The sequence below is a fragment of the Cetorhinus maximus genome, chromosome 14, assembly GCF_964194155.1.
Source record: "Cetorhinus maximus chromosome 14, sCetMax3.hap1.1, whole genome shotgun sequence".
NCBI lineage: Eukaryota > Metazoa > Chordata > Chondrichthyes > Lamniformes > Cetorhinidae > Cetorhinus > Cetorhinus maximus.
In genome coordinates, this window is record NC_135892.1 from 102,275,920 (window position 1) to 102,303,916 (window position 27,997).

Genomic DNA, 27,997 nt, shown 5'->3' on the forward strand with positions numbered 1-27,997 from the left:
CTCCATGTACTCTGTCAAGACCTCTCATGATATTGAACACCTCTATCAAATCTACTCTCAGCTTTCTCTCCTTTAAGGAGAACAGCCACAGGTTCTCCAACCTCTTCACATAACTCAAGGTCCCTCATCCTTGGAACCATTTTCATCAATTTTTTTCTGCACCTTCTCTTATAGCCTTCACATCCTCCTTGAAGTGTGGTGCCCAGAATGGGAAGCAATACTCCAATTGTGGCTAAACCAGTGTTTTATAAAGGTTCTCCATAACTGGGGAGCTATGTGAAGCAGGTGAAAATCATTGTGAAGAGACTGGAAGGAGTGTGAAGCAGGTCAGCAGCACCAAAGTGAGAGAGAAGGAAACAAAAACAAACTGTGACCTCACTGGAAAGTTATGAGTTGATTGGCTGGTGAGTATTGTTATTGCTTTTCCTTTCACCAAAGTTAGACTTGGTGAAAGGAAATAGCGAGAGCTGAGCGAGGTATCCGCTGCCACCAGGAGCCAGTCTGTGTGTTCAGAAAGAAAAATCGAGGTGTGACATCACAGGGAAGCAGGTAGGTGATTGACTAGCAAGTATTTCCTATTTATCTTGTCTAAACAAAGGAATAAACTGGTGAGTCTTTTTTTTAAAGTAAGGTTTATTCCTGCTAGTAAGGTATATTAAGTATTATTAGGGTTTATCAGTATTAGTAAGGTTTATTATTATTAGTAAAGGTTTATTAGCAGTAGCAAGGTTATTAACTACCAGATAGAGGAATTGCAAGGCTGCTCCAACCTCTAGAGTACACATCCTGTGCAATGTGAAAACTCCAGGATACTTCTCGTGTCCTGAGTAACCATTTGTGCAGGAAGTGTCGCCAGTTGCAGCAGCTTGAGCTCTGGGTTTTGGAACTTGAGCTGCAGCTGGTCTCACTGCAGTGCATGCATGAGGTTGAGAGCTTTGTAGATAATACATTTATAGATGCAGTCATCCTGCAGCATAAGACTATGCAGGGAGAGAGGGAATGGGTGACCACCAGACAATCAAGTAGAAACAGGCAGGTTGTCCCTGAGTCCCCTGCAAGCACCCCACTCTCCAACCAGTATTCAGTCCTGAATACAGATGAGAATGATGGTTCATGTGGGGACTGCAGCCAAAGCCAAGTCAGTGGCACCACAGGTGACTCAACTGTACAGGGGGATACAAGGAAGACTGGAAGAGCAATGGTGATAGGTGATTTGATAGTCAGGGGAATGGACAGGCATTTTCTGTGGCCACAGATGTGAATTCAGGATGGTGTGTTGCCTCCCTGGTACTCCAGAGCACCCTCATGAGAAAGGGTGAACAGCTAGTATTCATAGTACACATTGGTATGAATGACATAGGCAGAAAGTGGGTTGTGGACCTGCAGTCAGCAATCAGGACCTGAAAAGTAGTATCATCCAGGTTACTCGCAGTACCACATGCAAGTGTGTATAAAAATAGGAGGACGAAGCAGATGATTGCGTGGCTGGAGAGATACGCAAGAGGGAGGGCTTTAGATTCTTGGGAAATTGGGACTGGCTCTGGGGGAGATGGGACCTGTACAGGCCAGACGGGTTGCAGCTAAATGGAGCCAGGACTGAGTTTCTTGCAGAGCGATTTCCTAGTGCAAATGGGGAGGGTTTAAACTAACTTGGCAAGGGCATGGGAACCAGGAGAAATTATCAGAGAAGAATACCAAGGTGCACAGAATACTGGAAGTGATGGATAGCACTTGAGTAAGGAATAGTAAGTTAATAGGTGGGGTCAGAACAAAGGAAAAAGTAATAAAGTCTAAATCTGGATTAATGTGCAACTATGTGAATGTATGGTTAATAAGATTGGTGACTTACAGGTGCAGATTGACATTTGGAAATATAATGTTGTGGCTATAACAGAGACCTGGCTCGAAGAAGGGCAGGACTGCTTGTTAAATATGTCTGGATATTAAAAGTTCAGGAATGATAGGAAAGAAAGAAAAGGGGAAGGAGGGACAAGGTTATTAACTACCAGATAGAAGAATAGCAGGGCTGCTCCAACCTCTAGAGTGCATATCCCGTGCTATGTGGGAGGTCCAGGATGCTTCCCATATTGTGGATAACCATTTGTGCAGGAAGTGTCATCAGTTGCAGCAGCTTGAGCTCCTTGAGTTTTGGAACTTGAGCAGCAGCTGGTGTCACTTTGGTGCATGCATGAGGTTGAGAGCTTTGTGGATAGCGCATTTATAGATGCAGTCACCCCGCAGCTTCAAGAGAACATTGCAGTGCTGAAGAGACAGGATATCTCAGAGGGGTAAAGGACAGAATCTATTTGGTTAGAGCTAAGGAACAAAAAATGTGAAATTTCATTGCTCGGTGTAGTCTGTAGGCCATCAACTAGTGGAAAGGATGTAGAGGAACATATTTGCAAGGAAATTACAGAAAGGTACAAGAATTATGAAGTAATTACAATGGGAGACTTTAATTATCTGAATATAGACTGGGGTAGTAGTAGTGTAAAGGACAGAGAGGGATAAGTGTTCCTAGAGTGTGTTTACAAAAATTTTCTACAGCAATGTATTTCCAGTCCAACAAGAAGGGAGGCACTGCTTGCCTGATTTTTGGGAATGAGGTGGGCCAAGTGGGTCAAATATCAGGAGGAGACCATTTAGAGGACAGTGATCATTGTATCATAAGATTCCGGTTGGCTAGGGAAAAGGACAAAGAACAATTCAGTGTAAGAATAATTAACTGGGGGAAAGCTGACTTTAATGAGGTAATGGGCTCCACTCGCACCTCTTTCAATTTGGTCTACTGTATTCGCTGTTCCCAATGTGACCCCCTCTACACTGGGGAGACTGAACGCAGGCTGGGTGATTGCTTTGTGGAACACCTTCGCTCAGTCTGCAAACATGGCTCAGTCTGCAAACATGACCCAGGCCACCTTGTTGCTTGCCGTTTCAACACCTTTTTAAATCCAATTTTTTTTTTTTTTGGTTTTTTTTTTATTTTAATTTTTATTTTCATTATTTATTTAATTTATTTTTTAAACCCTTTTCCCCAACACCACCTGCCTGCCACCCCCGCCACCCCCCCCCCCCCCCCCCCCCCCCCCACACACACACACACACACACACACACACACACATCCTCTCCCCCACAGGGCCATCTGTCACTGGTTTCTATGTTGTGCTTTCACAGCACTGATCCCTATTGAGCTATTAACGCATTCTGCTCTTACCTTTATCTCACTTTCAGCACTTTCTTTAGTCTTTATCACTACTGTTAACACTCCCTTTGTCTTGTGTCCATGACGCCTTTGTCAATCTCTCCTTAGCTCCCGCTTACCCTGATCTTCTATCTTGCCCCACCTGCTCCATCCCCCCCTTAAACAGTATAAAATCCATCACATTTCTACTTCTCTTTAGCTCTGAAGAAGTCATACAGACTCGAAACTTTAAATCTGTTTCTCTCCCCACAGATGCTGCTAGACCTGCTGAGTTTCTCCAGCATTTTTTGTTTCTATTTAAGAATGGATCTGGGCTGAATAAATTGGAATCTAAGGTTGGCAGGAAAAATGGTAGCTGAGCAATAGGTTACCTTCAAAAAAAAGGTAGATAATTTGGGCATAATCAAGGTATATTCACTCAAAAGAGAAAGGTTGGGTAAACAAATCCAGAGCTCTCTGGATGACAAAAGAGATAAAGATTAAGATGAAGACAAAGTATGCTTATGACTCATATCAGTTGGATACTACAATGGAGAACTAGGTTGAATTTAGAAGGTTCAGAGGGGAAGTGAAAAAGCAAATAAAGAAACAAGGCAGGATTATGACAAAGACTGGCAGCCAACATAAAGGGGAATCCCAAAGTCTTCTATAGGCATATAAACATTGAAAGGGTGGTAAAAGGAGGAGAAGGGCAGATTAGGGACCAAAAAGGGGATTTTAGCTTGGAGGCATGGGGAATAGCTGAAGTCTTATATGAATATTTTGCATCTGTCTTTACTTAGGAAGAAGATGCTACCCAGGCCACAGTGAAAGGGGAGATAATTAATACATTAGAAGCATTCAATATCGATAAGAAAGAGGTGTTATATAGGCTGTCTATATTTAAAGTTGACAAAATACCTGGACCAGATGACATGCATCCAAGGGTAATGAGGGAAGTGAGAGTTGAAGTTGCGGAGGCACTGGCCATAATTTTCCAGTCTTCCTTAGACTCGGGGGTGGTTCCAGAAGACTGGAGAATTGCAAATGTTACAGCCTTGTTCAAAAAAGGGTGTAAAGATAAACCCAGTAACTATAAGCCAGACAGTTTAATTTTGGTGGGGATACTTCAAGAAACAATCATTTGGGACAAAATTAATAGTAGCATGGACAAATCAGGTTAATTAAGAAAAGCTAGCATAGATTTGTTAAGGGAAAATTGTGTTTAACTAACCTGCTAGAGTTTTTTTGAAGAGGTAGCAGAGAGGGTTGATGAGGGCAATGCTGTCGATGTGGTGTGTATGAACTTCCAAAAGGTATTTGATATGGTGTCGCACAACAGACCTGTGAGCAAAGTTATGGCACATGGAATAAAAGGGCTAGTAGCAACATGTATACAAAATTGGGTAATGACAGGAAATAGAGAGCAGTGTTTAATGGATGCTTTTTGGGCTTGAGGAAGGTTTGTGGTGGCATTCCCAAGGGGCCGATGTTGGGACCCTTGTTCTCCCTGATATATATTAATGACCTAGACCTTGGTGGTTAGAGCACAATTTAAACATTTGCGGATGATACAAAACTTGAAAGCATTGTGAACTGCGAGGCAAATAATGTGGAACCTCAAAAGAACATAAACAAATTGGTGGAATCGGTGGACAACTTTGAAGGGGGTGCAGGAGCAGAGGGACCTTTGGTGTATCAGTCATTGAAAATGGAAGCACAGCTTGAGAGAACTGTTAATAAAGCATAAGGTACGCAGGCTTTAATAATAAGGGCATGGAGTACAAGAGCAAGGAGGTCATGTTGAACTTAAAAAAGACACTAGTTCAGTCTCAGCTAGAGAATTGCATCCAGTTCCGGGTGCCACTCTCTAGGAAAGATATGAAGACATTGCAGAGCATGCAGAAAAGATTCACAAGAATGGTTCCAGGGATTAAGAACTTCAGTAATAAAGATAGATTGGACAAGTTGGGTCTGATTTCCTTGAAGAAACAAAGGCTAAGAGGAAATTTGATAGAGGTATCCAAAATCATGAGAGGTCAGGACAGAGTAGATGGGGAGAAACTGTTCCTACTCGTGAAAGGATCAAGAATAAGAGGGTATTGATTTAAAGTAATTATCAAATGAAGCAAAATGGCTGGGGTCTGGAATGCATTGCCTGAAAACATGGTGGAGGTAGGTTCAATCGAGGCATTCAAAAGGGAATTGGACTATTATCTGAAAAGAAAGAATATGTGGGGTTACGGGGAATAGCACTCGGTATCTATAAAGCCCAGGATCATGTATGCCTTTTTAACCACTCTCAATCTGTCTGCCATCTTCAACAATATGTGCACATATAAGTCCTATGACATTTGGAATGGTTAGGATAACGTTTCAAAAGTTCGCTAGGTGGCAATGGGCTGTTCATTATTTTAAAACCAGTTTGAGGGGGTGGGTAAAGGAGGCAAGGCAGGCCTTTGCTTCTCAGGATAATTTTGTATTAGGTGATTTGGCAAAGGAAAATGAGTTATAGTAGAGCTTGACATGGTGGAGCCAAATCTGACAATTGACAACCAAGCGAGTTGTGCACTGGGCATACTTGTTTGTAGCACTCTGAGCTGAGGGAGCAAAGATGGATGTGTAGTGAGGAAATGATGAGTGGGGGGATATTGCTTTATTTTCTACAAACAAAGGTTTTAGAAGTTGGCAATGAAGGAATTGTTTAGTAGGTTGACAACAACAGTAATGAGTGGAGGGCTAAAGGCAAGTAAACTGGGAGTTACAGAGAGTTAGTGAAGGATGTAGGGGAAATATTTTTTCCAAAAATAAATGTTGACAGTAGTGGGTTTGGAGGGTGATAGCTGGGACAAGCAAGTGATCAAGACCTTGCACCAAAGAGATAGGATACAAGATACACCTGATAAGAGGATTAAGGTAGGATTAAATGAAGTATAGGATAGCAGAGATGTGCAGGCTAGGAGAGTTCAGGTGTAAGTTAATAAGTCACTTGATGCCAAAGCAAAGGGAGGATATCTCCATGGAGAAGTCAGCATGGGACTTGGAGGAGGGATACCCAGCAGGATTTTGAATGAGAGGTGGAAGGATCGAACAGAGTGAAATGCTTGAAGGCAAAGCAGAAGAATGACATGGAAGATAGAGAGTTCTTGTCACTCAAGTGTTTCATAGCATTTATTAGGTAATGCTAGCCTGATATGCAATATCGTGTTTCAGGTCTCTGAACTTTCATCAGAACATTCCGATGGAAGGTTATTGATATGAAACGTTAATTGTTTCTGCTAATCCCACTGAGTATTTCCAGCATTTTCTGTTTTATTTCAGATTTCTATCATCTGCAGTATTTTGTTTTTGATAAAACCATAATACCCTGCTGGCTACAAAAGTGACAAGCCTTTGCATTAGTCTTTTCCTAATAACTAGAAAGATATTGTAGGATCATTTTAGTTGTGGGCCAAATGTTACTTTTATCCTGGTAAAACTCAGCAGGTCTGGCAGCATCGGCTGAGAAGAACAAAGTTGACGTTTCGAGTCCTCATGACCCTTCAACAGAACTAAGTAAAAATAGGAGAGGGGTGAAATATAAGCTGGTTTAAGGTGGGGGAGGGGGGGGGGGGGCGTTGTAGGGACAAGCAAGCAGTGATAGGAGCAGATAACCAAAAGATGTCACAGACAAAAGCACAAAGAGGTGTTGAAGGTGGTGATATTATCTAAAATAATGTGCTAATTAAGAATGGATAGCAGGACACGCAAGGTACAGATAGCTCTACTGGGGGTGGGGTAAAATAAGACTAAAAGGGCATAAGAGGTATAGATTTAAAAATAATAGAAATAGGTGGGAAAAGAAAAATCTATATAAATTATTGGAAAAAACAAAAGGGAGGGGAAGAAACGGAAAGGGGGTGGGGACGCCTTCTCCCTCCCTCCCAGAAACATGATAGGGTCCCCCTTGTCCTCACTTATCACCCCACCAGCCTCCGCATTCAAAGGATCATCCTCCGCCATTTCCGCCAACTCCAGCATGATGCCACCACCAAACGCATCTTCCCTTCACCCCCCCGGCGGCATTCCGTAGGGATCATTCCCTCCGTGACACCCTGGTCCACTCCTCCATCACCCCCTACTCCTCAACCCCCACCTACGGCACCTCCCATGCATACGCAAAATATGCAACACCTGCCCCTTCACTTCCTCTCTCCTCACCGTCCAAGGACCCAAACACTCCTTTCAAGTGAAGCAGCATTTCACTTGCATTTCCCCCAACTTAGTCTACTGCATTCGTTGCTCCCAATGCGGTCTCCTCTACATTGGAGAGACCAAACGCAGATTGGGCGACCACTTTGCGGAACACCTTCGGTCTGTCCGCAAGAATGACCCAGACCTCCCTGTTGCTTGCCATTTTAACACTCCACCCTGCTCTCTTGCCCACATGTCCTGTCCTTGGCTTGCCTCATTGTTCCAGTGAAGCTCAACGCAAACTGGAGAAACAGCACCTCATCTTCCGACTAGGCACTTTATAGCCTTCTGGACTGAATATTGAGTTCAACAACTTTAGATCTTGAACTCTCTCCTCCATCCCCACCCCCTTTCCGTTTCTTCCCCCTCCCTTTTGTTTTTTCCAATAATTTATATAGATTTTTCTTTTCACACCTATTTCCATTATTTTTAAATCTATACCTTTTATGCCCTTTTAGTCTTATTTCACCCCACCCCCACTAGAGCTATCTGTACCTTGCGTGTCCTGCTATCCATTCTTAATTAGCACATTCTTTTAGATAATATCACCACCTTCAACACCTCTTTGAGCTTTTGTCTATGACATCTTTTGGTTATCTGCTCTTATCACTGCTTGCTTGTCCCTACAAACCGACCCCCCCCCCCACCCCCCCCCACCTTAAACCAGCTTATATTTCACCCCTCTCCTATTTTTACTTAGTTCTGTTGAAGGGTCATGAGGACTTGAAACGTCAACTTTGTTCTTCTCCGCCGATGCTGCCAGAGCTGCTGAGTTTTTCCAGGTATTTCTGTTTTTGTTTTGGATTTTATAGCACCCGCAGTTTTTTGTTTTTATTTTTGTTACTTTTATCCTAACTTATACTGCAACTGAAAATCACCTAAATTGTATTATGTTGGTATCAATGGCAAAAAGCCCTGTTAGATAATCAATTTCATGTTTGCCATTATTCAGGCTGGTGTTGTGTTTAACTGGTTGTGAGTGTATGTCCACTTATTTATTTTTCATGTACAAAGTACATTTTGTGTTCAATGAGCATTGCGATTAAACCGGACCATGTTAAATCTTATCGTTCCCTTGATACAGTTAATGAGCTCAGAGCCCTGTTGCGACATCAGGAAATGGAAGAAAGGACAAGTTCAGCATCTGCAACCAGGAAATGTCTCATGGTAATAAGCAAGTAAATTTGAACATGTAGTTGCTTATTTAAGCATTAATAATTTTTTACAGTAGTTTCACTTGGGTTTTAGACTGCAAGTTTTCTGTACTTTCCAAGTGCAAGGCTATCAGTTTACATTTACATAATTAGCATAAGACAGAAAAGCATAAAATTTGTTCAATGCTGGCATATTTGCTTTAGTTGTGGAATACTGGATTTCCAATCAAGAAGATCATGAGCACACCTTTAACTATCATTTAGGTTGACACATTGCATTAGTGGTCCATTAGTTATAAAGCAAGTCAACAGAATAGTGTGCAGCAAAAGAGCATTCCACGTTGGGGTAAAGGAAGAAAAATCTACCAGATCTAGCAGATTTTCTGTCTGTTCATGGCAGAGCATCAGTGATGCCACCTGCATCTCAGCCTTGCTAAAGGAAGGAGACAGTAGTGAAATGTAAGAATGGAGGAGCCAAAATGTTTCACCAAATTTTAAGTAGACCATTGTGCAGGGTTTCTCAACTGTATGAAAAAAGTTATCCCATGCATACATATTTTGTGGTGCTGGCACTGTCAAAATAGTCTCTTGCCAATTGACCATGGACCTCCATCAACAATGAACACAGTCGGGTCTCTTGTCTGGAATATCCTTGTTGACATGAGACCCATAGTCAAGAGAATAGGAAGAAAATAAAGAACAGGGGCCTCCAGTGCAAGAACCTCCACATAGACTTGACTTGTCAGCAACCTAATGCTTATACTGATTTGATTTCTCTTTTTAAATCATGACCACAATTATAACTTGTACACTGTGGCTGATGCCTCTGAGGCAGGCAAGAATGGTTTGAAACAGAGACAAGTAATTGGGAACAACAGCATGTGCACTCATGTCCCTTACAATTTCAACATCACTTCCATTGACTTCTATGTGGCCTATGGCACCAACATCTAGAGTGCAATATTCAGTTATAGCCTTTGTATTACAGAGAGGACAGAGTTAATAGAGGAAATCCAGAAGGTGGCTGTAAAGCTGGTTCCTCAACTTGATTTATGATGAAAGTTTTTCTATCCTGGGACTGTACTATCTTGAGAAGTTGATGAAAGGGACTTGATTGAGGCCTTATGATTTCCACAGGTGTGGAGAAATTAGATTCAGGAATGTACTTTTTCAGCCATCAAGAACTGGGGACACAGTTAACAATTATGACGTTGAAGGGAAATAAGATGTTTAGGCAATATTTAATTAGAAGTTGATAGAATTATATATTAGATTGCTAGAAAGAATGATGGAAACCGAAAACCAAGTGCTCTTGTGTGGAAGCAAACACAGTGGTCAACCGGTAGACGCCAAGACCCGACGAACAAAAAATAAATGAATGACCAGATAATATATTTTTGGTGATGTTAGATTTTGGTGAAGGATTTTGGTCAGAACTCCCTTACAATCTTTGAGTAATGCCATGGAAGCCTTCAAATCCAGTTGAGCTGACCAACAAGAGTTCGACTTAACATTTCACCCCATAATGCAGCACTCTCTGACCTTTCGGCCTAGATTGTGTGTTCAAGTCCATAGATATCTTTGAACCCACAGCCTTCAGAAGAGGAGGTGACAATGCAACCAACTATCACTCACTTTGTACCAATGTATTACGTCCAATATTATATCTGAGTTCCTATGCATTTTATTATCAGCAATATACATACTTTAAATCTTCAGTTTGTCAAATGTGTGTTGGGTTTCTGACAAGTCAAGCCTATGAGGAGGTTCTTGCACTGGAGCGCTCTTCTTTATTTTATATTTTGGTTCATGCATTGCGGCCATTGTGGTTTCATATTTTCTGCTTGAAAGTATTATAGTAATTTTCCCTATAGAACCATCTTCCTCAAACAACAAACCAATTGGATTATTTGTGTAAACTAGATCTCTGAATCAGGTTTAATAATGCCTATGCATTCACTTAAAAGTATTTAACATTACCATTACCTCTGCGCGAAGCTACAGTTCAATTGAATTTCAGTACATTTTGTGCCCCTACACAGTCCCTACCCCCACTGAAAACAGAGCCTTATACCACTGAATTTCTCACTTGCATCTTCTTTAGCCAACAATATTATCAGCAATTGAAGAGGATTATGCCATTGTTAAATATGATAGCTGAGAGTAATTTATTAGCACAGTCAGTAATTTGTTACTTATTTCGATATTCAACTGTCACGAGCAAAATATTTACATTTATTTTCAAAATGTACAGTATATAATTGTTACTTTTTTTCTATCATATTGTTAGCAACAGAACTGGCAATGGGTCCCCCATGTGGTTAACAATAGTACTGATTTAGATAATCATTCATATTTGACTGGATCTGCAATTATGAGAAATTAATTCCCATTTTCAATCTCTTTTATGCCATTTATATCTACTTGATTTAAGCCTGTAACTCTAAGTGCATTAAATTTGGTAAAAATATTAATTTGAACTTTAATGGGAGCACACAACTTTTGCAACTAAATATAAATGCATGCCATAGTGAAATGCTTTTACAAACTTCCATTTTGCTTTCTGCATGGGAGATAATGATCTGCTTAACTGCTAACAGTGACTAGCTATGATGAAGCATTAGGATTTATTTAGAGTTGCAAGAGAATACAGACAAGGTGAAAATCATCAGAATAATAATAAACTGTCTTTGTACAGAAATTTAAGAGTTGATACATTTCAGACTAGTGTATTGTTACAACAAGAATTGCTCTACCTTTATTGTGATCTTGAGAAGAGGGCATGTTTATGATGCAAGATGAAAATTATTCAGTTTTGGTGACTGAACAAATTTAGATCAACACCAGGCTTTGCAGGAACTGAGAAAATAAATGACCTACATCATGATATACACTGAATTAAGGATATATTTTTATAAAGATTTGACTGTTTCTTTTCATGTGTAGAGATCAAGAAATGATTCAGATTGCTCCCCATCTATTGAAGATCTTGTACCTATTATTAATGACCAATCAGAATATATCCAACATTTGGAGGCAGAAGTCAAACTTTTCAAGGTTGGTTGCATGCATACTTATTCTTCAAATGAATTATTCCTTGAGGAGGTTGGGGAAGGGACTTAATACGTGAACTTGGCAAATTTTAGCACATTTATCAGAAAGTAAAGGCTCACAATTATTCTTTTCTTAGACAGGATGCTCCAGGAATTGCATGTGGCCAGTACCCTGAATATTTATTCTCATTTTGTGAACTGGAAGTCCCACTAAATATTTATTAATTTAGGAGTAATTAACAGTTCTTCAGAATGTAAGATAAAAGGCTATTATGAGTAGAAAAAGACCGTTAGGCCCAAAATTGAGCATACCGCTCATTTCATACCTGAAATGGCAACTCGTAATTGTACAAAATCTTTAACACAGAAAACTTTCCAAGCTGCTTTGCACGAGGGGAGGGAGAAGTTTAAAATGATTAATGAACCATAGTGCACAAGTTATAACCGAAAGCTTGGTCAGAAGGGCAGGCCGAAAATCGAGGGAAGAATAATGAAGTGAGCAGCCTTTTAAATAACAATGATGACAAAATTAAGATTTTTAAAAATCTGTGTTAGGTTATTAATTTTTTTCTTTATTGCTGACTACAATAAACACAATTAATATTAAGGTCTTGCTTAGCACTTTTAACTCAGAGTTGCTTAATTCTAATTATTGGATAATTCATTTTTTATAAGCAGGTAACTGACATTGAATCGTCAGGAGTAGAAAGCATTATTTAATCTGGCAGGCTGAAGTCAATTAATATTATAGATTTGGTTTCTGTCAAACAAAGGTCATTCAGTGTGCTAATGTCTGTTCAAGTCTTGGGTTCCACTATTGTTTTCTCATCTATTTGGAAGGTATAAAGCACACTACAGTTTGCAGCGGATGGGAGATTTGCTTATGAAATCATCAGTGATGCTGAACCTGATCACAACACCCATTGTAAAACACACAAAAGAGTAAATTGAATAATTGGTGACACCTGAATGGAATCATGATCCTGATTCAGAAATGAACCCAATACATTGAGAATTATTTCTGATATTTACAAGAAACAGAAACATCTCTAAATTAGCCTGTTTAAGTTGAGAGAGTATGCATAGCATGACCCATTCTGCTGCATAAACCACTGTGCTCTGTCCCTTCTAGGCTATAATTTGAAATTTGAAAATCAATGTTTCTTTTGTTTTAGTAATTTCTTGAAAATTAAAAATATCAAGATAAAAGGGGATGGAATGTGCTTCTTTGTGTAAATATTCTATGGGACTATTTACACTCCCCAGCACGTTCATCAGAAAGTAAAGGCTCACAATTATTCTTTTCTTAGACAGGATGCTCCAGGAATTGCTTGTGGCCAGTACCCTGAATATTTATTCTCATTTTGTGAACTGGAAGTCCCACTAAATATTTATTAATTTAGGAGTAATTAACAGTTCTTCAGAATGTAAGATGAAAGGCTATTATGAGTAGAAAAGTCTTGAGTACTGTGGTGATACTTGGCGTTTAGCTATTGATATTTTGAATTGCCAGGTTTCATGGTGTATTCTCTATTTTGCGAATGATATTGGTGTTTTACGTTACTTGATTGCATTTCTTTAATATTTTACCATTCATCTGATAAAGGTTGTTCAGGCTATTTTTAATTCTGTCCCTTTCTTCTGAACCTCCTACTTCTCTAGGAATCTCTGCTGTTTGCAAATTTAGATTTTCAGTATTGATTTTGTGTAAATGGTAAAAATTCCAGAATAACCTATTTTTCAGCAATTTATTATCCAATTTGCAGCATCCTTTTCATCTGGTTATTTATTGCATGTACAGTGTAAGAATTGTACAAATTATATTAGTAATGACATGCATGATTAATGTTTTAAATTCTTGAGATTAGACTGCAAGAGTTGTCATGTGATGGAAGAAAGTCCTTGTTTGATTGGAAAAGGCGGTCTGGCTTTTCTCTGTTTTACAGAAGCTATGTGGTGTTGAGATGATGTGCACAAATGTGTTCATTTGCCAAGGAGGTTGTGATATGGTGACAGGTTATTTGCTAAGTTCCAATTCTGAATCCTTTAGCATCAGTGAGTCTATGTAGGGTGATTTCCTGGTTCCCTGCTAATATACATGGGGATGATGATATCTGCATAACTTACTCTTACATTAATGAATTGCTGTTAATGCAGTAAAGTGACTATCCTATTCCTTTTTTTTCCCTCAGTTTCACCCAGCCCTGCTTGAGGAAGGCCTTGGACCTTTGCCTATTGTCTTCCCAAAATGACAGAGTTGAGGGCAATAACTCATTGAGAATTTGCATTCTACCAATCTAGTACTATACTGCTCTAAATGCAGACACCGTGAACTGCTTGCCACAGATCACTTAGATGTATCACCTCCCATGATAGATCAGTTGGCTTATCCAATGAGTAGCTGACCAATATATGCAAGAAGATCACACAGGTTTGATTCCCAGCCAGTGCAGTAGAGCTGCTCATAAGAAATAGGAATAGAAATAGACCACTCAGCCCATCAAGCCTGCTCTGCCATTCAGTAAGATGGTGACTAATCTGATTGTGGCCTTAACTCCACTTTCCTGCTTGTTCATCATAACCCTTGACTCCCTTGTCAATCAAAAGTCTGTCTAATTCAGTCTTGAATGTGTTCAATGACCCAGCCTCCACTACTGTCTGTGGAAAAAAATTCCAAAGACTAAAGATCCTTTGAGTGAAGAAATTTCTCTTCAGGCCTATCTTGAATGGAAGACTGCTTATTTTGAAACTGTTCCCTAACTCTAGATTCCCCCACAAGGGGGAGCATCCTCTCATCCTTTCAAATCCCCTCAGTATCTTATGTTTCAATAACGTAAGTATTGGCCCACCTGCACAACCTTTCCTCAAAAGCTTCATCCCAGGAATCATCCTAGTGAGGATAGGAAGTGGAGGTAGAGTAGGAGGTGATGCACAGACAAGTATGGAAGGAAAAACCAAGTCAGTCTGGAAGGCAGAGCATATATAATCAAGTTAAGGCACAAGGGAGCATGGCATGGCTGGATGGCATTTAATTTAATGCAAGGAGGCTTGCGACTAAGGCAGATGAGTTGAGGGTGTTGATTAACACAAAGGGATACTGAATGGCAGAGCAGGCTTGATGGGCTGAGTGGTCTATTTCTATTCCTATTTCTTATGAGCAGCTCTACTGCACTGGCTGGGAATCAAACCTGAGTGATCTTCATGCATATATTGGTCAGCTACTCATTGGATAAGCCAACTGATCTATCATGGGAGGTGATACATCTAAGTGATCTGTGGCAAGCAGTTCACGGTGTCTGCATTTAGAGCAGTACAGTACTAGATTGGTAGAATGCAAATTCTCAATGAGTTATTGCCCTCAACTCTGTCATTTTGGGAAGACAATAGACAAAGGTCCAAGGCCTTCCTCACAAGCAGGGCTGGGTGAAACTGGGGAAAAAAAAGAATAGGATAGTCACTTTACTGCATTAACAGCAATTCATTAATGTAAGAGCAAGTTACGCTTGCTATCACAGAGACATGGTTGAGGGAGGGGCAGGACTGGTAGCTTAATATTCCGGAGAATAGAATCTTCAGACGAGACAGGGGAGGGGTGTAAAAGAAGAGGTGGGGTCGCCATATTGATCAAGGAGTCAATTACTGCAATAAGGAGGGATGATATCTTAGAAGGTTCCTCGAATGAGGCCATATGGGTAGAACTTAAAAACAAAGAGGGGGCAATCACATTGCTGGGGGTATGCTATAGACACCCAAACAGTCAGCGAGAGATAGAAGGGCAGATGTATAGTCAAATCTCAGAGAAGTGTAAAAGTAACAGGGTAATAATAGGGGATTTCAACTTCCCCAATGCTAACAGGGATACACAGAGTTTGAAAGGCTTAGAGGGGGTGGAATTCTTAAAATGTATGCAGGAGAGCTTTTTAAGCCAGCACATAGAAAGTCCTAAAAGAGAGGGGTGGTGCTGGACTTAATTTTAGGGAACAAAGTCAGGCAAGTGGTAGAAGTCTCCGTGGGAGAGCATTTCGGTGATAGTGACCATAACTCAGTAAGATTTAAGGTAGTTATGGAAAAGGACAAAGATGGACCGGAAATCAAGGTTCTGAATTGGGGGAAAGCCGATTTTAATATGATAAAGATAGGATCGGGCCAAAGTGGACTGGGAGCAGCTACCTGTAGGAAAATCTACATCAGAGCAATGGGAGTCATTCTAAAAGGAAATAGTGAGAGTGCAGGGCCAACATGTTCCCATTAGGGTGAAGGGTGGGACCAACAAGTCCAGAGAACCCTGGATGTTGAGGAATGTACAGGATTGTTTAAGGAAAAAAAGAGAAGCTTATGGTAGATACCAAGGGCTCAAAACAGCGGAAGGCCTAGATGAGTATAAAAAGTGCAGGGGGTTACTTAAAAAAGAAATTAGGAGAGAGAAGAGGGGGCATGAAAAAACACTAGCGAGTAAAATAAAGGAAAATCCAAAGACGTTTTATAAGTATATTATGGGCAAGAGGATAACCAGGGAAAGAGTAGGGCCCATTAGGGACCAAAATGGCAATCTGTGAGAGGAGCAGGATGACGTAGGTGAGGTTTTATATGAGTACTTTACATCTGTATTCACTATAGAGAAAGACAGTGTAGGTATAGAAATTAGGGAGGGGGACTGTGATATACTTAAACAAATTAGCATTGAAAGGAAGAACAAATTAGCATTGAGAGGGAGGAGGTATTAGCGGTTTTAGTGGGCTGAAAAATGGACCCCCAGGCCAGATGAGATATATCCCAGGCTGCTGTGGGAAGCAAGGGAGGAGATTGCAGGGGCCCTGACATTAATTTTCAAATCCTCTATGGTCACAGGAGAGGTGCCAGAGGACTGGAGGACAGCTAATATCGTACCATTATTCAAGAAGGGATAAACCAGGGAACTATAGGCCAGTGAGTCTAACATCAGTGGTAGGGAAACTTCTGAAAAAATTCTGAGGGACAGAATTAATCTCCACTTGGAGAAGCAAGGATTAATCAAGAATAGTTAGCATGGGTTTCAGGGGGAGATCATGTCTAACAAATTTGATTGAATTTTTCAAGGAGGTGACGAGGTGTGTAGATGAGCATAGTGCAGTTGATGTAGTCTACATTGACTTCAGTAAGACTTTTGACAAGGTCTCACATGGGAGACTGGTCAAGAAAATAAGAGCCCATGGGATCCAGGGCAATTTGGCAAATTGGATCCAAAATTGGCTTAGTGGCAGGAGGCAGAGGGTGATGGTCGAAGGTTGTTTTCGTGATTGGAAGCCTGTGTGCAGTGGCGTACTGTAGGGTCCGGTGTTGGGTCCCTTGCTGTTTGTAGTGTACAATAATAATCTAGACATGAATGTAGGAGGTATGATCAGTAAGTTCGCAGGTGACACCAAAATTGGTGATGTGGTAAATAGCGAGGAGGAAAGCCTTAGACTACAGGACGATATAGACGGGCTGATCAGATGGGCAGAACTGTGGCAAATGGAATTTAATCCTGAAAAGTGCTAGGTGATGCATTTTTGGAGGACCAACAAAGCAAGGGAGTACATGATGAATGGTAGGACCCTAGGAAGTACAGAGGATCAGAGGATCCTTGGTGTGCATGTCCACAGATCCTTGAAGGCAGCAGGACAGGTAGATAAGGTAGTTATGAGAAGGCATATGGGATACCTGCCTTTATTAGTCGAGGCATTGAACACGAGCTGGGAGGTTGTGATGGAGCTGTATAAAATGTTAGTTAGGCCACATCTGGAGTACTATGTGCAGTTCTGGTCGATGCACTATAGGATGGATGTGATTGCACTGGAGAGGGCGCAGAGGAGATTCATCAGGATGTTGCCTGGTCTGGAGCATTTCAGCTATGAAGAGAGACTAGATAGGCTGGGGTTGTTTTCCTTAGAGCAGAGAAGACTGAGGGGAGACCTGATTGAAGTGTACAAAATTGAGGGGTATAGATAGGGTAGAGAGGAAGAAACTTATCCCCTTAGTGGAGGGTTCAATATCCAGGGGGCATAGACTTAAGGTAAGGGGCAGGAGGTTTAGAGGGGATTTGAGGAAAAGTTTTCTCATCCAGAGGGTGGGAGGGTGGGGTGGGGGGGTGTAATCTAGAACTCGCTGTCTGTAAGGGTGGTAGAGGTGGGAACCCTCACAACATTTATGAAGCATTTCGATGAGCATTTGAAACGCCATAGCATACAAGGCCACAGTCCAAGTGCTGGAGAATGGAATTAGAGTAGATAGGAGCTTGATGGCTGGCACAGACATGATGGGCTGAAGGGCCTCTTTCTGTGCTGTAAAACTATGACTCTATGAACCTTCTCTGAACTGCTTCCAATACAAGTATATCCTTAAGTAAGTATATACTTGGGTTACTCCTTAAGTAACAAGACCAAAATTCATAGTACTGTCATTACTCTACTCTCACCAATACCCTGTACAGTTGCAATTTGACTTCCCTACTTTTACTCTCCTTCCCCCTTGCAATAAAGGCCAACATTCCATTTACCTTCTGTTATGAGCACAGCCGATGTTAATTGCTGTGCAAACCAAATCCCAGAGGGAAATTTGGCTCACGGGTCATACTTTTTAAATTCGTATTCTGAAAACAAGAAGGGAATGTACTGATCTCAGCAGTAAGTAGTCCAGTAACACGTTTTGGGATTTAAAAAATTAAAAGTAAAAGTTTTATTAACAAGAACAAAAGAAAACTTAAGCACACAATATTACAGTTATACAGTTAAACCTAGTTTTACGAAACATTCCATCTGAAAGACACTCTACTTGGTCAGACCCACAAGTAAACAGCTTCCGGGCAACACTCCCTTATAGGTGTTTAATTATAAAAATCCAGTAATATTACCCAAGGCAGACTGTTGTGGCTCTAATAAAGGCATACCACATGACCTGTAACTCTCTTCTACTCTGCTGTGAAAATCTAAACTTCAGAATAAAACTGCTTTTTATAGCCCAAGACTTTTCTGGCTTGACTGAATGACTGTTTCACACCTGCATCTTCTCCCAACTCAGAGCCACAGCTCAGCAGCTACATCTCACAGCTCCAGCTCAACCACCCAACAACTCAAACAGCTCTCCACAGTAACTCTAAAATACCTTTTTTCCCTTTCATCTCAGGTTCCATTGTTCTCACACCTCTTTGAAACTCAAATCCTTTAAAAAATAAGATCTCTCATGTTTCCATCTTGTCCTTGCTTTCGGGTCAATAAAATATAATACCCCCTTTCTGTTTCCCTGTGGAACTCCTGTAAGATGCAAACATGTTTCTTGCTACCTCCAACTTCCCTTTGATATTTAATCAAACTCTCAACTTATCTAAAAATACAAATGTTAGATCCAACCTATTTACTTGTACCTCAAACCTAACACCTCTATGCTTTTTCATGTTTTAAAACTACCCCCAGACAACCTGTTTCCAATTAATCTGTGCCCAGCTTAATTAAATCTCTCACAGACAGACACACACACACGCAGCCTTTTTCACAGAATAACACAGTATTCTGCAAAAATATTTTAAAAACATCAATTTCTCACACTTCCTAATTACTTGCTATACCCCCATGCTAATTTTTCATGATTCATATACAAGGAGACCCAGATCCCTATGTCCCGCAGCATTCTGCAGTCTCTCTACATTTAAATAATAATCTGCTTTTCGATTCTTGCTGCCAAAGTGGACAACCTTACATTTTCCCACATTATATTCCATCTGCCAATTTTTTGCCTGTTCATTTAACCTATCCATATCCTTTTGCAGACTCCTTGGGCTGGATTTTCATCCTCAAGCCAGGTAGCAGGAGTCAGGAAAATTCCCAGCTCAACCCGTCCGCATTGGGAGAAAAGGCCGTGAAAGATGGGATTTTCATTCTGGGGTGCAGGCGCGGGCTACAGTTGGGCCTGCTGATCCAGGAAAAGGATTGGAGACAGCCGTGGGCTGTTGGGTGCCGAGGCGAGCCATTTAAAAGGCCTGCCTCGGTGCTGTAGGACTTTGTCCCAGTTATAATGAAAAGAGTAAAGCCAATAGCTGTCAACCCTTACCTCCCCCATATACTTCCCATGTGCCATCCATGCCACCTCATGCTCCCCAAGTGCTAACTGAGGGAAACATAGGTTGAATTTTATGCTGGGGCTGTGGTTCCAGCCCTCATGGAAAAGTCAGGGGTGAACCAGCTTGCACTTGGCTAGCTTGCCCCGTAGACATTAAACAACCAACAGTCCCTTCACTGGCTTGAGGTGGGACATCTGCCCCTTACCAAGAGGAAGAACCGTCTCAAAGAGCTGCTGGCCAATTGGAGAGTTGGCAGCTCTCATGTTCTAGCGGCACCACCAGAGTGGGGTATTGCAAGGACTGCAGCGAGGCTGAGATGAAAGCATTCAGCACTGGGGCCGGGATATTAAGTGAGTCTGTGGTTTTCTGGGGCAGTCTGGCAGGTCCCAGTGATTGGGTGGGGGTAGGGGTGTGGTGCAGCATGGTTGGAGGTTGGAAACAAGTGGGGCAACGAAGTAGCCTCCAGTGGGCGTGGGTGCCCATTAAGGAGACATCCTGCCATCCCACTGGCAGCCTGGTAACCAGGCATGGACCTCTCCTGCTGTGGGTAAAATCCCAGTGACAGTGGGAGGAGGTCCTTAAATGACCATTAATTGGTTACTTAAGGGCTGTGATTGGTTCATGGATGAGCAGGCCACCCGATGCCACCTCCACCAATGGTAAAATTGCAGCATGGGGCATGTAGACACTGGGCATATTTGGTATGCTGCCCATTTTACAAGGGAACTAAGATTCTGGCCAGAGCATCTATGGCCTAAGTGAGGAGGGCAACTAACCAGGTATTCCCTTAACCAATGAGATTTAAGGATGGGGAAATGAACAGTGAAAGGAGTGAGAAGAAGGGTGAATTCAATGTAAAGTCAGGCACAGAAAGAAGAATAAAGAAAGGAAGTTCAAGATTGTACAGAGAGAGAGAGAGAAAAAGAGACAAAGGTAAAGTGGGGGAGTGAAAATATCCTTCAAAAATTTGAAAACTGGAAGAATGAGAATCCACATTTGTAAGTCATTAATTGTTGGCAGTAATTAACAATTATCCTGTCATCAAAATGATGCTTAATAATCGCTAGTCCTAAATATCTGCACTGGGTTTAGTTCATATTCATGGCAAATTATACAATGGCTGCACCACAGAAGGAGGCCATTTGGCCCCTCGTGTCTGCATCCTATACTGTAACTTCATGTAAGTTAACTTAATGTAAGTTAATAGTGAGACAGGCAGAAAAATGCCATTTTTGTGTATCTGGTACTGGAGCGGTGCAATTCGGACCACTTCTTGGTATAAGGATTTAAATGCACATCTGCCACTCTTAAGTTGCTGTACCAGTTACACAAATAACATGGAGCGCCATTAGCATCACCTTTTTTGACAGTAAATTCTAGTCTATTATTTCATAAAACCTGCTTTGAAACAGAAGAATATTGAGGTACAAATTTATGATTGTTAAAGGGAATTTATAATTAGACTTGCAACCCTCATTCTGCTGGTATTTTCTATACTGATGATTCTTTGCTGAACAAGTATAAACAAAGAGAAATTTTTAGGAACACAAAAGCCATGAGATCCTACAGATAATGTCATTTAACTGGCTACTGTAGCAAGAATAGTAAAATTGTAAACAAAATTACAATATGATTGTGGAGAGGAAACCTTGTCCTATTTGGCAATTTTGAAGTCATAAAGCTCAAACTGAAATTATAATGGAATGGATAGGGGTACCTGTTATCTACAGGTACTATAAATCGAGGCGTTTGACCCAGCGTATAAGCTTTTTTCCAGCCCTAAAATTTTATGATTTTGCATATACTTCACATATAAGTTGACCCTTCCTTTATAGCCAGGACATGCTATATTCGCATTAGTAGTCAGCCTCAATCTTTCACCCCACAAATGCATGTTTTAATTATCGGTACCTTATAACTGAGCATAAGGGATAAAGCAGGTTATAAGTGCTGTGTTGCGTAGATACGTGGGATTTAATATACGTTCTTTCTTTGCGTCGGATGCTGATGACATTTCAAAATGGCAACCACCCAGACCCACGCTGGCGGTTCACTTTTTTATACTCAGTGTATAAATCGAACCCCGTTTTTGGAGGGATTTTGAAGCCTGCAGAGGTCGACTTATAAACCAACATTTATGGTACCTACCAAACATCGGTCTCCTTGAACACCACACAATGCCTACTTTCAAGAAGGGCTTATTTCTTGTGTGCTGTGCTATTTCTGTAAAATCAGGCACATTTTAACTTGCTCTTCTGTAGAAACAAAAGAATGCCAGGAATTTAATCTTCGTGTGTTTCTCTGTTTAAAAGAAAATAAAGGAAGTGTTCAGAGATGGCTCAAGACATGAAAAATTGTACATTGAGTTACCTATATCACAAGGAACAATTAAATCTCATATTTATGATGACTACATATGCATTAGATTAACAGACCTAGTTTTTTTCTGTCCTTGGAATCCATACAGTCAAGTAATGCCACAATTAACACTTGTTGCCTAACTTCTGCTCGCTCTGAATATAGTTATGTCTGTCCTCCAGTCCACCTAACCCTTGCTTCAGCTTCCTTCTTCATTTCAGCCTTGACATGCCTCTGATCAAAAACAGAATTACCTGGAAAAACTCAGCAGGTCTGGCAGCATCGGCGGAGAAGAAATCAGTTAACGTTTCGAGCCTTCATGGCCCTTCGGCAGAACTGAAGCATAGTTAGAAGAAGGGAGAAATATAAATTGGTTTAAGGTGGGGGGGTCGGGGGGCGGGGGGAGTGGGGAGAGAGAGAGAGAGACATTGAGGGTGTGGTGATTGTGGAGATGAGCAGATAATCAAAAGATGTCACAGACAAAAGGGTCAAAGAGGTGTTGAAGGTGGTGATATTTGTCCAAGAAAAGTGCTAATTAAGAATGGAAGACAGGATATTCAAAGTACAGCTCTAGTGGGGGTGGGGTGGAAAGACTAACGAGGTTTTAGTTTTAGATTTAAAAATAATGGAAATAGGTAGGGAAAGAAGAATCTATATAAATTATTGAAAAAAAAGGCGGGGGGGTGGGGGGTGGGGGGGGGGGAGAGAAACGGGGTGGGGATGGGGGGAGGGGGAGTTTAAGATCTAAAGTTGTTGAATTCAATATTCAGCCCTGAAGGCTGTAAAGTGCCTAGTCGGAAGATGAGGTGCTGTTCCTCCAGTTTGCGTTGGGCTTCACTGGAACAATGCAGCAAGCCAAGGACAGACATGTGGGCAAGAGAACAGGGTGGAGTGTTAAAATGGCAAGCGACAGGGAGGTTTGGGTCTTTCTTGCGGACAGACCGCAGGTGTTCCGCAAAACGGTCGCCCAGTTTGCGGTTGGTCTCTCCAATGTAGAGGAGACCGCATTGGGAGCAACGAATGCAGTAGACTAAGTTAGGGGAAATGCAAGTGAAATGCTGCTTCACTTGAAAGGAGTGTTTGGTCCCTTGGACGGTGAGGAGAGAGGAAGTGAAGGGGCAGGTGTTGCATCTTCTGCGTGGGCATGGGGAGGTGCCATAAGTGGGGGTTGAGGAGTAGGGGGTGATGGAGGAGTGGACCAGGGTGTCCCGGAGGGAACGATCCCTACGGAATGCCGTCAGGGGGGGTGAAGGGAAGATGTATTTGGTGGTGGCATCATGCTGGAGTTGGCGGAAATGGCGGAGGATGATCCTTTGAATGCGGAGGCTGGTGGGGTGATAAGTGAGGACAAGGGGGACCCTATCATGTTTCTGGGAAGGAGGAGAAGGCGTGAGGGAGGATGCGTGGGATATGGGCCGGACACGGTTGAGGGCCCTGTCAACGACCGTGGATGGAAAACCTTGGTTAAGGAAGAAGGAGGACATGTCAGAGGAGCTGTTTTTGAAGGTAGCGTCATCAGAACAGATGCGACGGAGGCGAAGGAACTGAGAGAATGGGATGGAGTCTTTACAAGAAGCGGGGTGTGAGGAGCTGTAGTCGAGGCCCATATCCCGCGCATCCTCCCTCACGCCTTCTCCTCCTTCCCAGAAACATGAAGGCTCGAAATGTTAACTGATTTCTTCTCCGCCGATGCTGCCAGACCTGCTGAGTTTTTCCAGGTAATTCTGTTTTTGTTTTGGATTTCCAGCATCCGCAGTAGCTTTTAGCTTTTTATGCCTCTGATCAGCCCTGTCTTTGAGCCTTAGGGTCAGAGTTGAGCTTGACCTATCTTAAGAGCTGTGATGGTACTCAGGGTTAACTCTTATCATGGAATGTCAAAAAAATAAAAAACACAGATATTAAGACCTAATGTGGGAACAATAGAACGATATTGGCACTGCCATGAAATCACAAACAAAGCTGCAATTCAGTGTTATTGGTATTTTAAGATGATTTGGTCTTAGTACATTGCAGAAAATAACCAGCAGTGTTTGACTCTGTATTTGGTATTTGAAAACAATGTCAATGTCCTTGTTGAGTCACTTGAACCCTGTGTATTATAAAGAACACATCCTCTAGCATTACAATGACAATGGCATTCCTACACCCACAGAACACTGGTTAGCAGTAGTTGGGGAATTAATTCCCCAGGAAATAAATAAAATACATCACTAAAAGGAGAAGTATCTTGTTAGGTAAAGGCCATGATAAATGTACTGGACACAGATTTTTCATCTGCCATAAAATTGGAATTTTAAAACATTATATATATTTTTAAGAGTATTGTACATTGACAAGAGGTTCTGGATAGCTGTTTCATTAAAAGGCTTTCTTTGTCTTTGTGTCAAGGGGTGGCCAAGCAAAAACCTGATTGATAAATATAAAATTTCAACAGGAGTCACCCAGCTTCCTGATCATATTCGTGAATGAAAAATCTGGTCCATTATCCATGTCCTAACACAATTAAATCTCATATTTATGATGACTACATATTATACATTAGATTAACAAAGGACCTAGTTTTTTTCTGTCCTTGGAATCCATACAGTCAAGTGGTGATACACAACGGTGATACAGTCCATTGTCAAACATAACTTATTCCATTGTGAAAGAAAAACTCTACGATAAGGGCGTCCCATCGTGGCCAACTAAGGAAGTTAAGAATGGCATGAAATTGAAAGAAAAGATGTACAATGCTGCAAAGTATAGCAGTAGTCCAGAGGATTGAGAAAATTTTCGAAACCTATAAAGGATGACTAATTCCTGTTCTAAGGGTCACACTTAAATATATCTAAATTTAACATGAACATTTTCATCTGCTTTTAATAATATTGCATGTTAAAGAACTGTATTCTTATATGAAATAATTTTCATATTGGTTTGATTGTCTGGTAAAATAGTTTTACTGTATTGGTATGTAAAATAAGTAGTGAGAGAGACTGCAGCAGGACATTTTTTAAAATTGCCATGAAGACATATTTTATGTTTTCATCTATTCTCATGATGTGTTATTAATTCGGGTTTTCTGGTGATTTATGACAGTCAAATATTCTATCATATTCAGATATGATGGCACATTTCAAATTGTGGACAGTTACACAATTTTGATGGAATTATTTTCAAAAGATTCTAATTCAAAATGTAATGATGAATAGTCACTTGAAAACTGAGCGGGAGAAAACTAAGTATGACTGCACATTGCATTGTGCATATTTCAGTTTTTCAATACATTGATAAACTTTCTTACACACCATATTTTATAATTGATCAATTCAGGAGGAGCTTTCAAGTGTGAAACATCGGGTACAGGTTGTTGTGGTTGAAAATGAAAATCTTCACGAAGAGCTGAGATCAAGAACTGCTCAGGCTACCATGAATGAACTGTCTGTCTGTCCTTTTTCAGTAAGTCTGAATTTCCCAGTAGCATGCAGGAGCTAAATGGCATCTTTTGTACTAAATTTAATGCAAAAGTCATGCAAGTCACTTTATTCTTTGGTAAACCACGAAAAATTATATTGCAAATGAGAGTTTCATGGCACAACATTTGTAGTTTGAAATACTTATATTGCTTATGCTCTGTATGCAGAAAATGACAGTACTAAAACAGTGGCCATTGTTCCCAGCATAGTTTGCATAAATACTTGCATACTTTTCTAAGAAATTAATTTCTGAATTCCACAGCGGCCTGATAGATTGCATTATACTGAAGCTTTCTTGCACAATGAATTTCTGAACTCAACCAGATCATCTGAGGTGGATTGCTCTACATTTGTTAGTGGGCTGGTTTAAAAACTGCATAACTTGCATTGTTTGTGTGCTGGGCTGAAGGTAGTTGCTGTGCTTGATACACTAGGATCCCAGGAAGCAGAAAAAAATCAAATGGAAAAAACTGCATAAGGACTGAAACCTCCTTAGCAGAAGGTAGCTTAATCTGTGCCATTAATATGAGGAGGGAGTCACTTTATGTGTGCTATTTCTAGGAGTGCAAAGGGTATTTGCATGCAAAATTAGACAGGTCATCTGGCCTATCTTAATATTCCACCAATAAGTGTACTTATTCTCTGTAATTTAATCCTGAATGCATCTGCAGGTTGGTTCCTAATGGGATATTTACAACAAAAATAAAAATTAATTGTGTTTGCAAATTAACTTAGTTGTAATTTGATATTTATGAACACTTAAATAGGGAATACTATGGCTTTATCGCATCTGTACAAGGAGATCATGGCTAAACAGGCAGCAAATTTTTTTTTAAGACAATGAGTACTAGATGATTCTGAGAACATTGGATGGGCACTTGAGGGAAATAAACTTACAGGGCTGTGAGATAGAGTTGGGGAATGGGACTAACTGGATTGCTCTCCAGAGAGCTGGCATGAACGCAATGAGCCAAATGGTCTCTTTTTGTCCCATAATGACTCTATGGGCTGCTTTAGGGTATGATGCAATGTTATCTTCTATAACAAAGCAAAGGTTCATGTAGAAAGTAACCTCCAGAATTACTAATGGGTTCTGAAGCTTTTCAGAGACCCATACTTGAAACAAAGGTTTAGATTATTTTGCTTTTTTGTTTTCACCTTCATACTGATGCAAATCCCATGGGATTCTACAGTGACTGTGCATACTCTTTTAAAAAAAAAATCTAATTATTTTGGATGCACACACATCTGTTTGGAATTTTCAAGAATGGACTCACTATGGCCAGAAGCTTCGGGTCGGCATGCGGGGGCAGGCCCTGCTTGCTGACGCGTAAAATGACGCGCGGTGACATCAGGCATGCATCCCGATGTCACTGCACGTCATTCAGATCTTCAGTTCGGCGGGGACACACCATTGACTGCACACCCGCCAAACTGTCAAAGGCCTATTATGGCCATTTAAATAGCAATTTAAATAATTAACATAGCTACCCGTCCAAACTTAAGGTTGGCGGGCAGGTGAAGAGCCCAAGCGGCCTTTGCATTTATCATGAAACCTCATCCAAAGGCAGGGTGAGGTTTCATGAAGGTTTTTAAACTTTAGTAAAAATTTTAAATAAAATTCATAGACATGTCCCAGCTCATGTGACACTGTCACATGAGGGGACATATCTTAAAAACTTTTCTCTTTATTTAAATTTTAAAAAATCAAACTAATCTCCCTGAGGCAGCTCTGTGCCTCCAGAGAGATTTCTGCGCTCTTTCGTGCATATGCACGAAAGAGCGCAGGCCCCAACTCAGCCTACTCTCCTCTCCCGCACAGGTAGCGCTTGGCACATCCGGGTGCGCGTCACGCTGGGCGGGCCTTAATTGGCCCGCCATGTGAAATGGTAGCGTGCAGCCGATTGCGGGCGATGATCAGCTGTGTGCCCGCACCCACCCAGCCGCCCCCCCCCCCCACCCCGGACGGGGAGGAAATTCTCCTCTATACCTGAGACCTTTACCATATATTTTGCTGACTCTGTTCCTACTTCATTTTGTGCCACTATAATGCTATGGTGCTCTTATAGAATCATAAAGCAATATGGCATAGGAGGAGGCCAAAAAGCCCATCCTGCCTGTGCTGTCTCTTTGAAGGAGCTATTCAACAAATCCTAATTCGCTGCTCCTTCTCCATAACCCTGCATTTTCTTTTTCAAGTATATATTGCAAAGAATAAATTTTAATTTTCCTTGGACTGTGGCTTTAAAAACTACCATGGCTGCAGTTTAAAAGAGATGTTCACTGGAGTGGGAAGAAGAAAATCTACAAGGTTGCTATCTCCTGGAACATTGTGTGCCAGGTTGGACAGAATAGTGATGGAAAGGAGACCTGGTTTAAAAGTGAATTGCCCAGTGACGCCGTTTTGATTGGCTCCTGACCAAGTTGCCAGGTTCTGTGTGAGGATAGTGCAGTAAATCAGCTCCTAGCATGAACAGAGGAAAGACCT

The 27,997-nt window shown here is 41.2% G+C and overlaps 1 protein-coding gene across 1 annotated transcript in view; it reads left to right on the top strand.

Moving 5' to 3' along the window:
- sdccag8 (SHH signaling and ciliogenesis regulator sdccag8) overlaps positions 1 to 27,997 on the top strand; it is a 416,860-nt gene that overhangs the window by 8,087 nt on the left and 380,776 nt on the right. Inside the window, exons 3-5 of the mRNA XM_078557369.1 lie at positions 8,500 to 8,582; positions 11,516 to 11,626; positions 25,367 to 25,492. Of these exons, the coding sequence (XP_078413495.1) occupies positions 8,500 to 8,582; positions 11,516 to 11,626; positions 25,367 to 25,492 (320 nt within the window). The remainder of the gene's footprint in view (positions 1 to 8,499; positions 8,583 to 11,515; positions 11,627 to 25,366; positions 25,493 to 27,997) is intronic.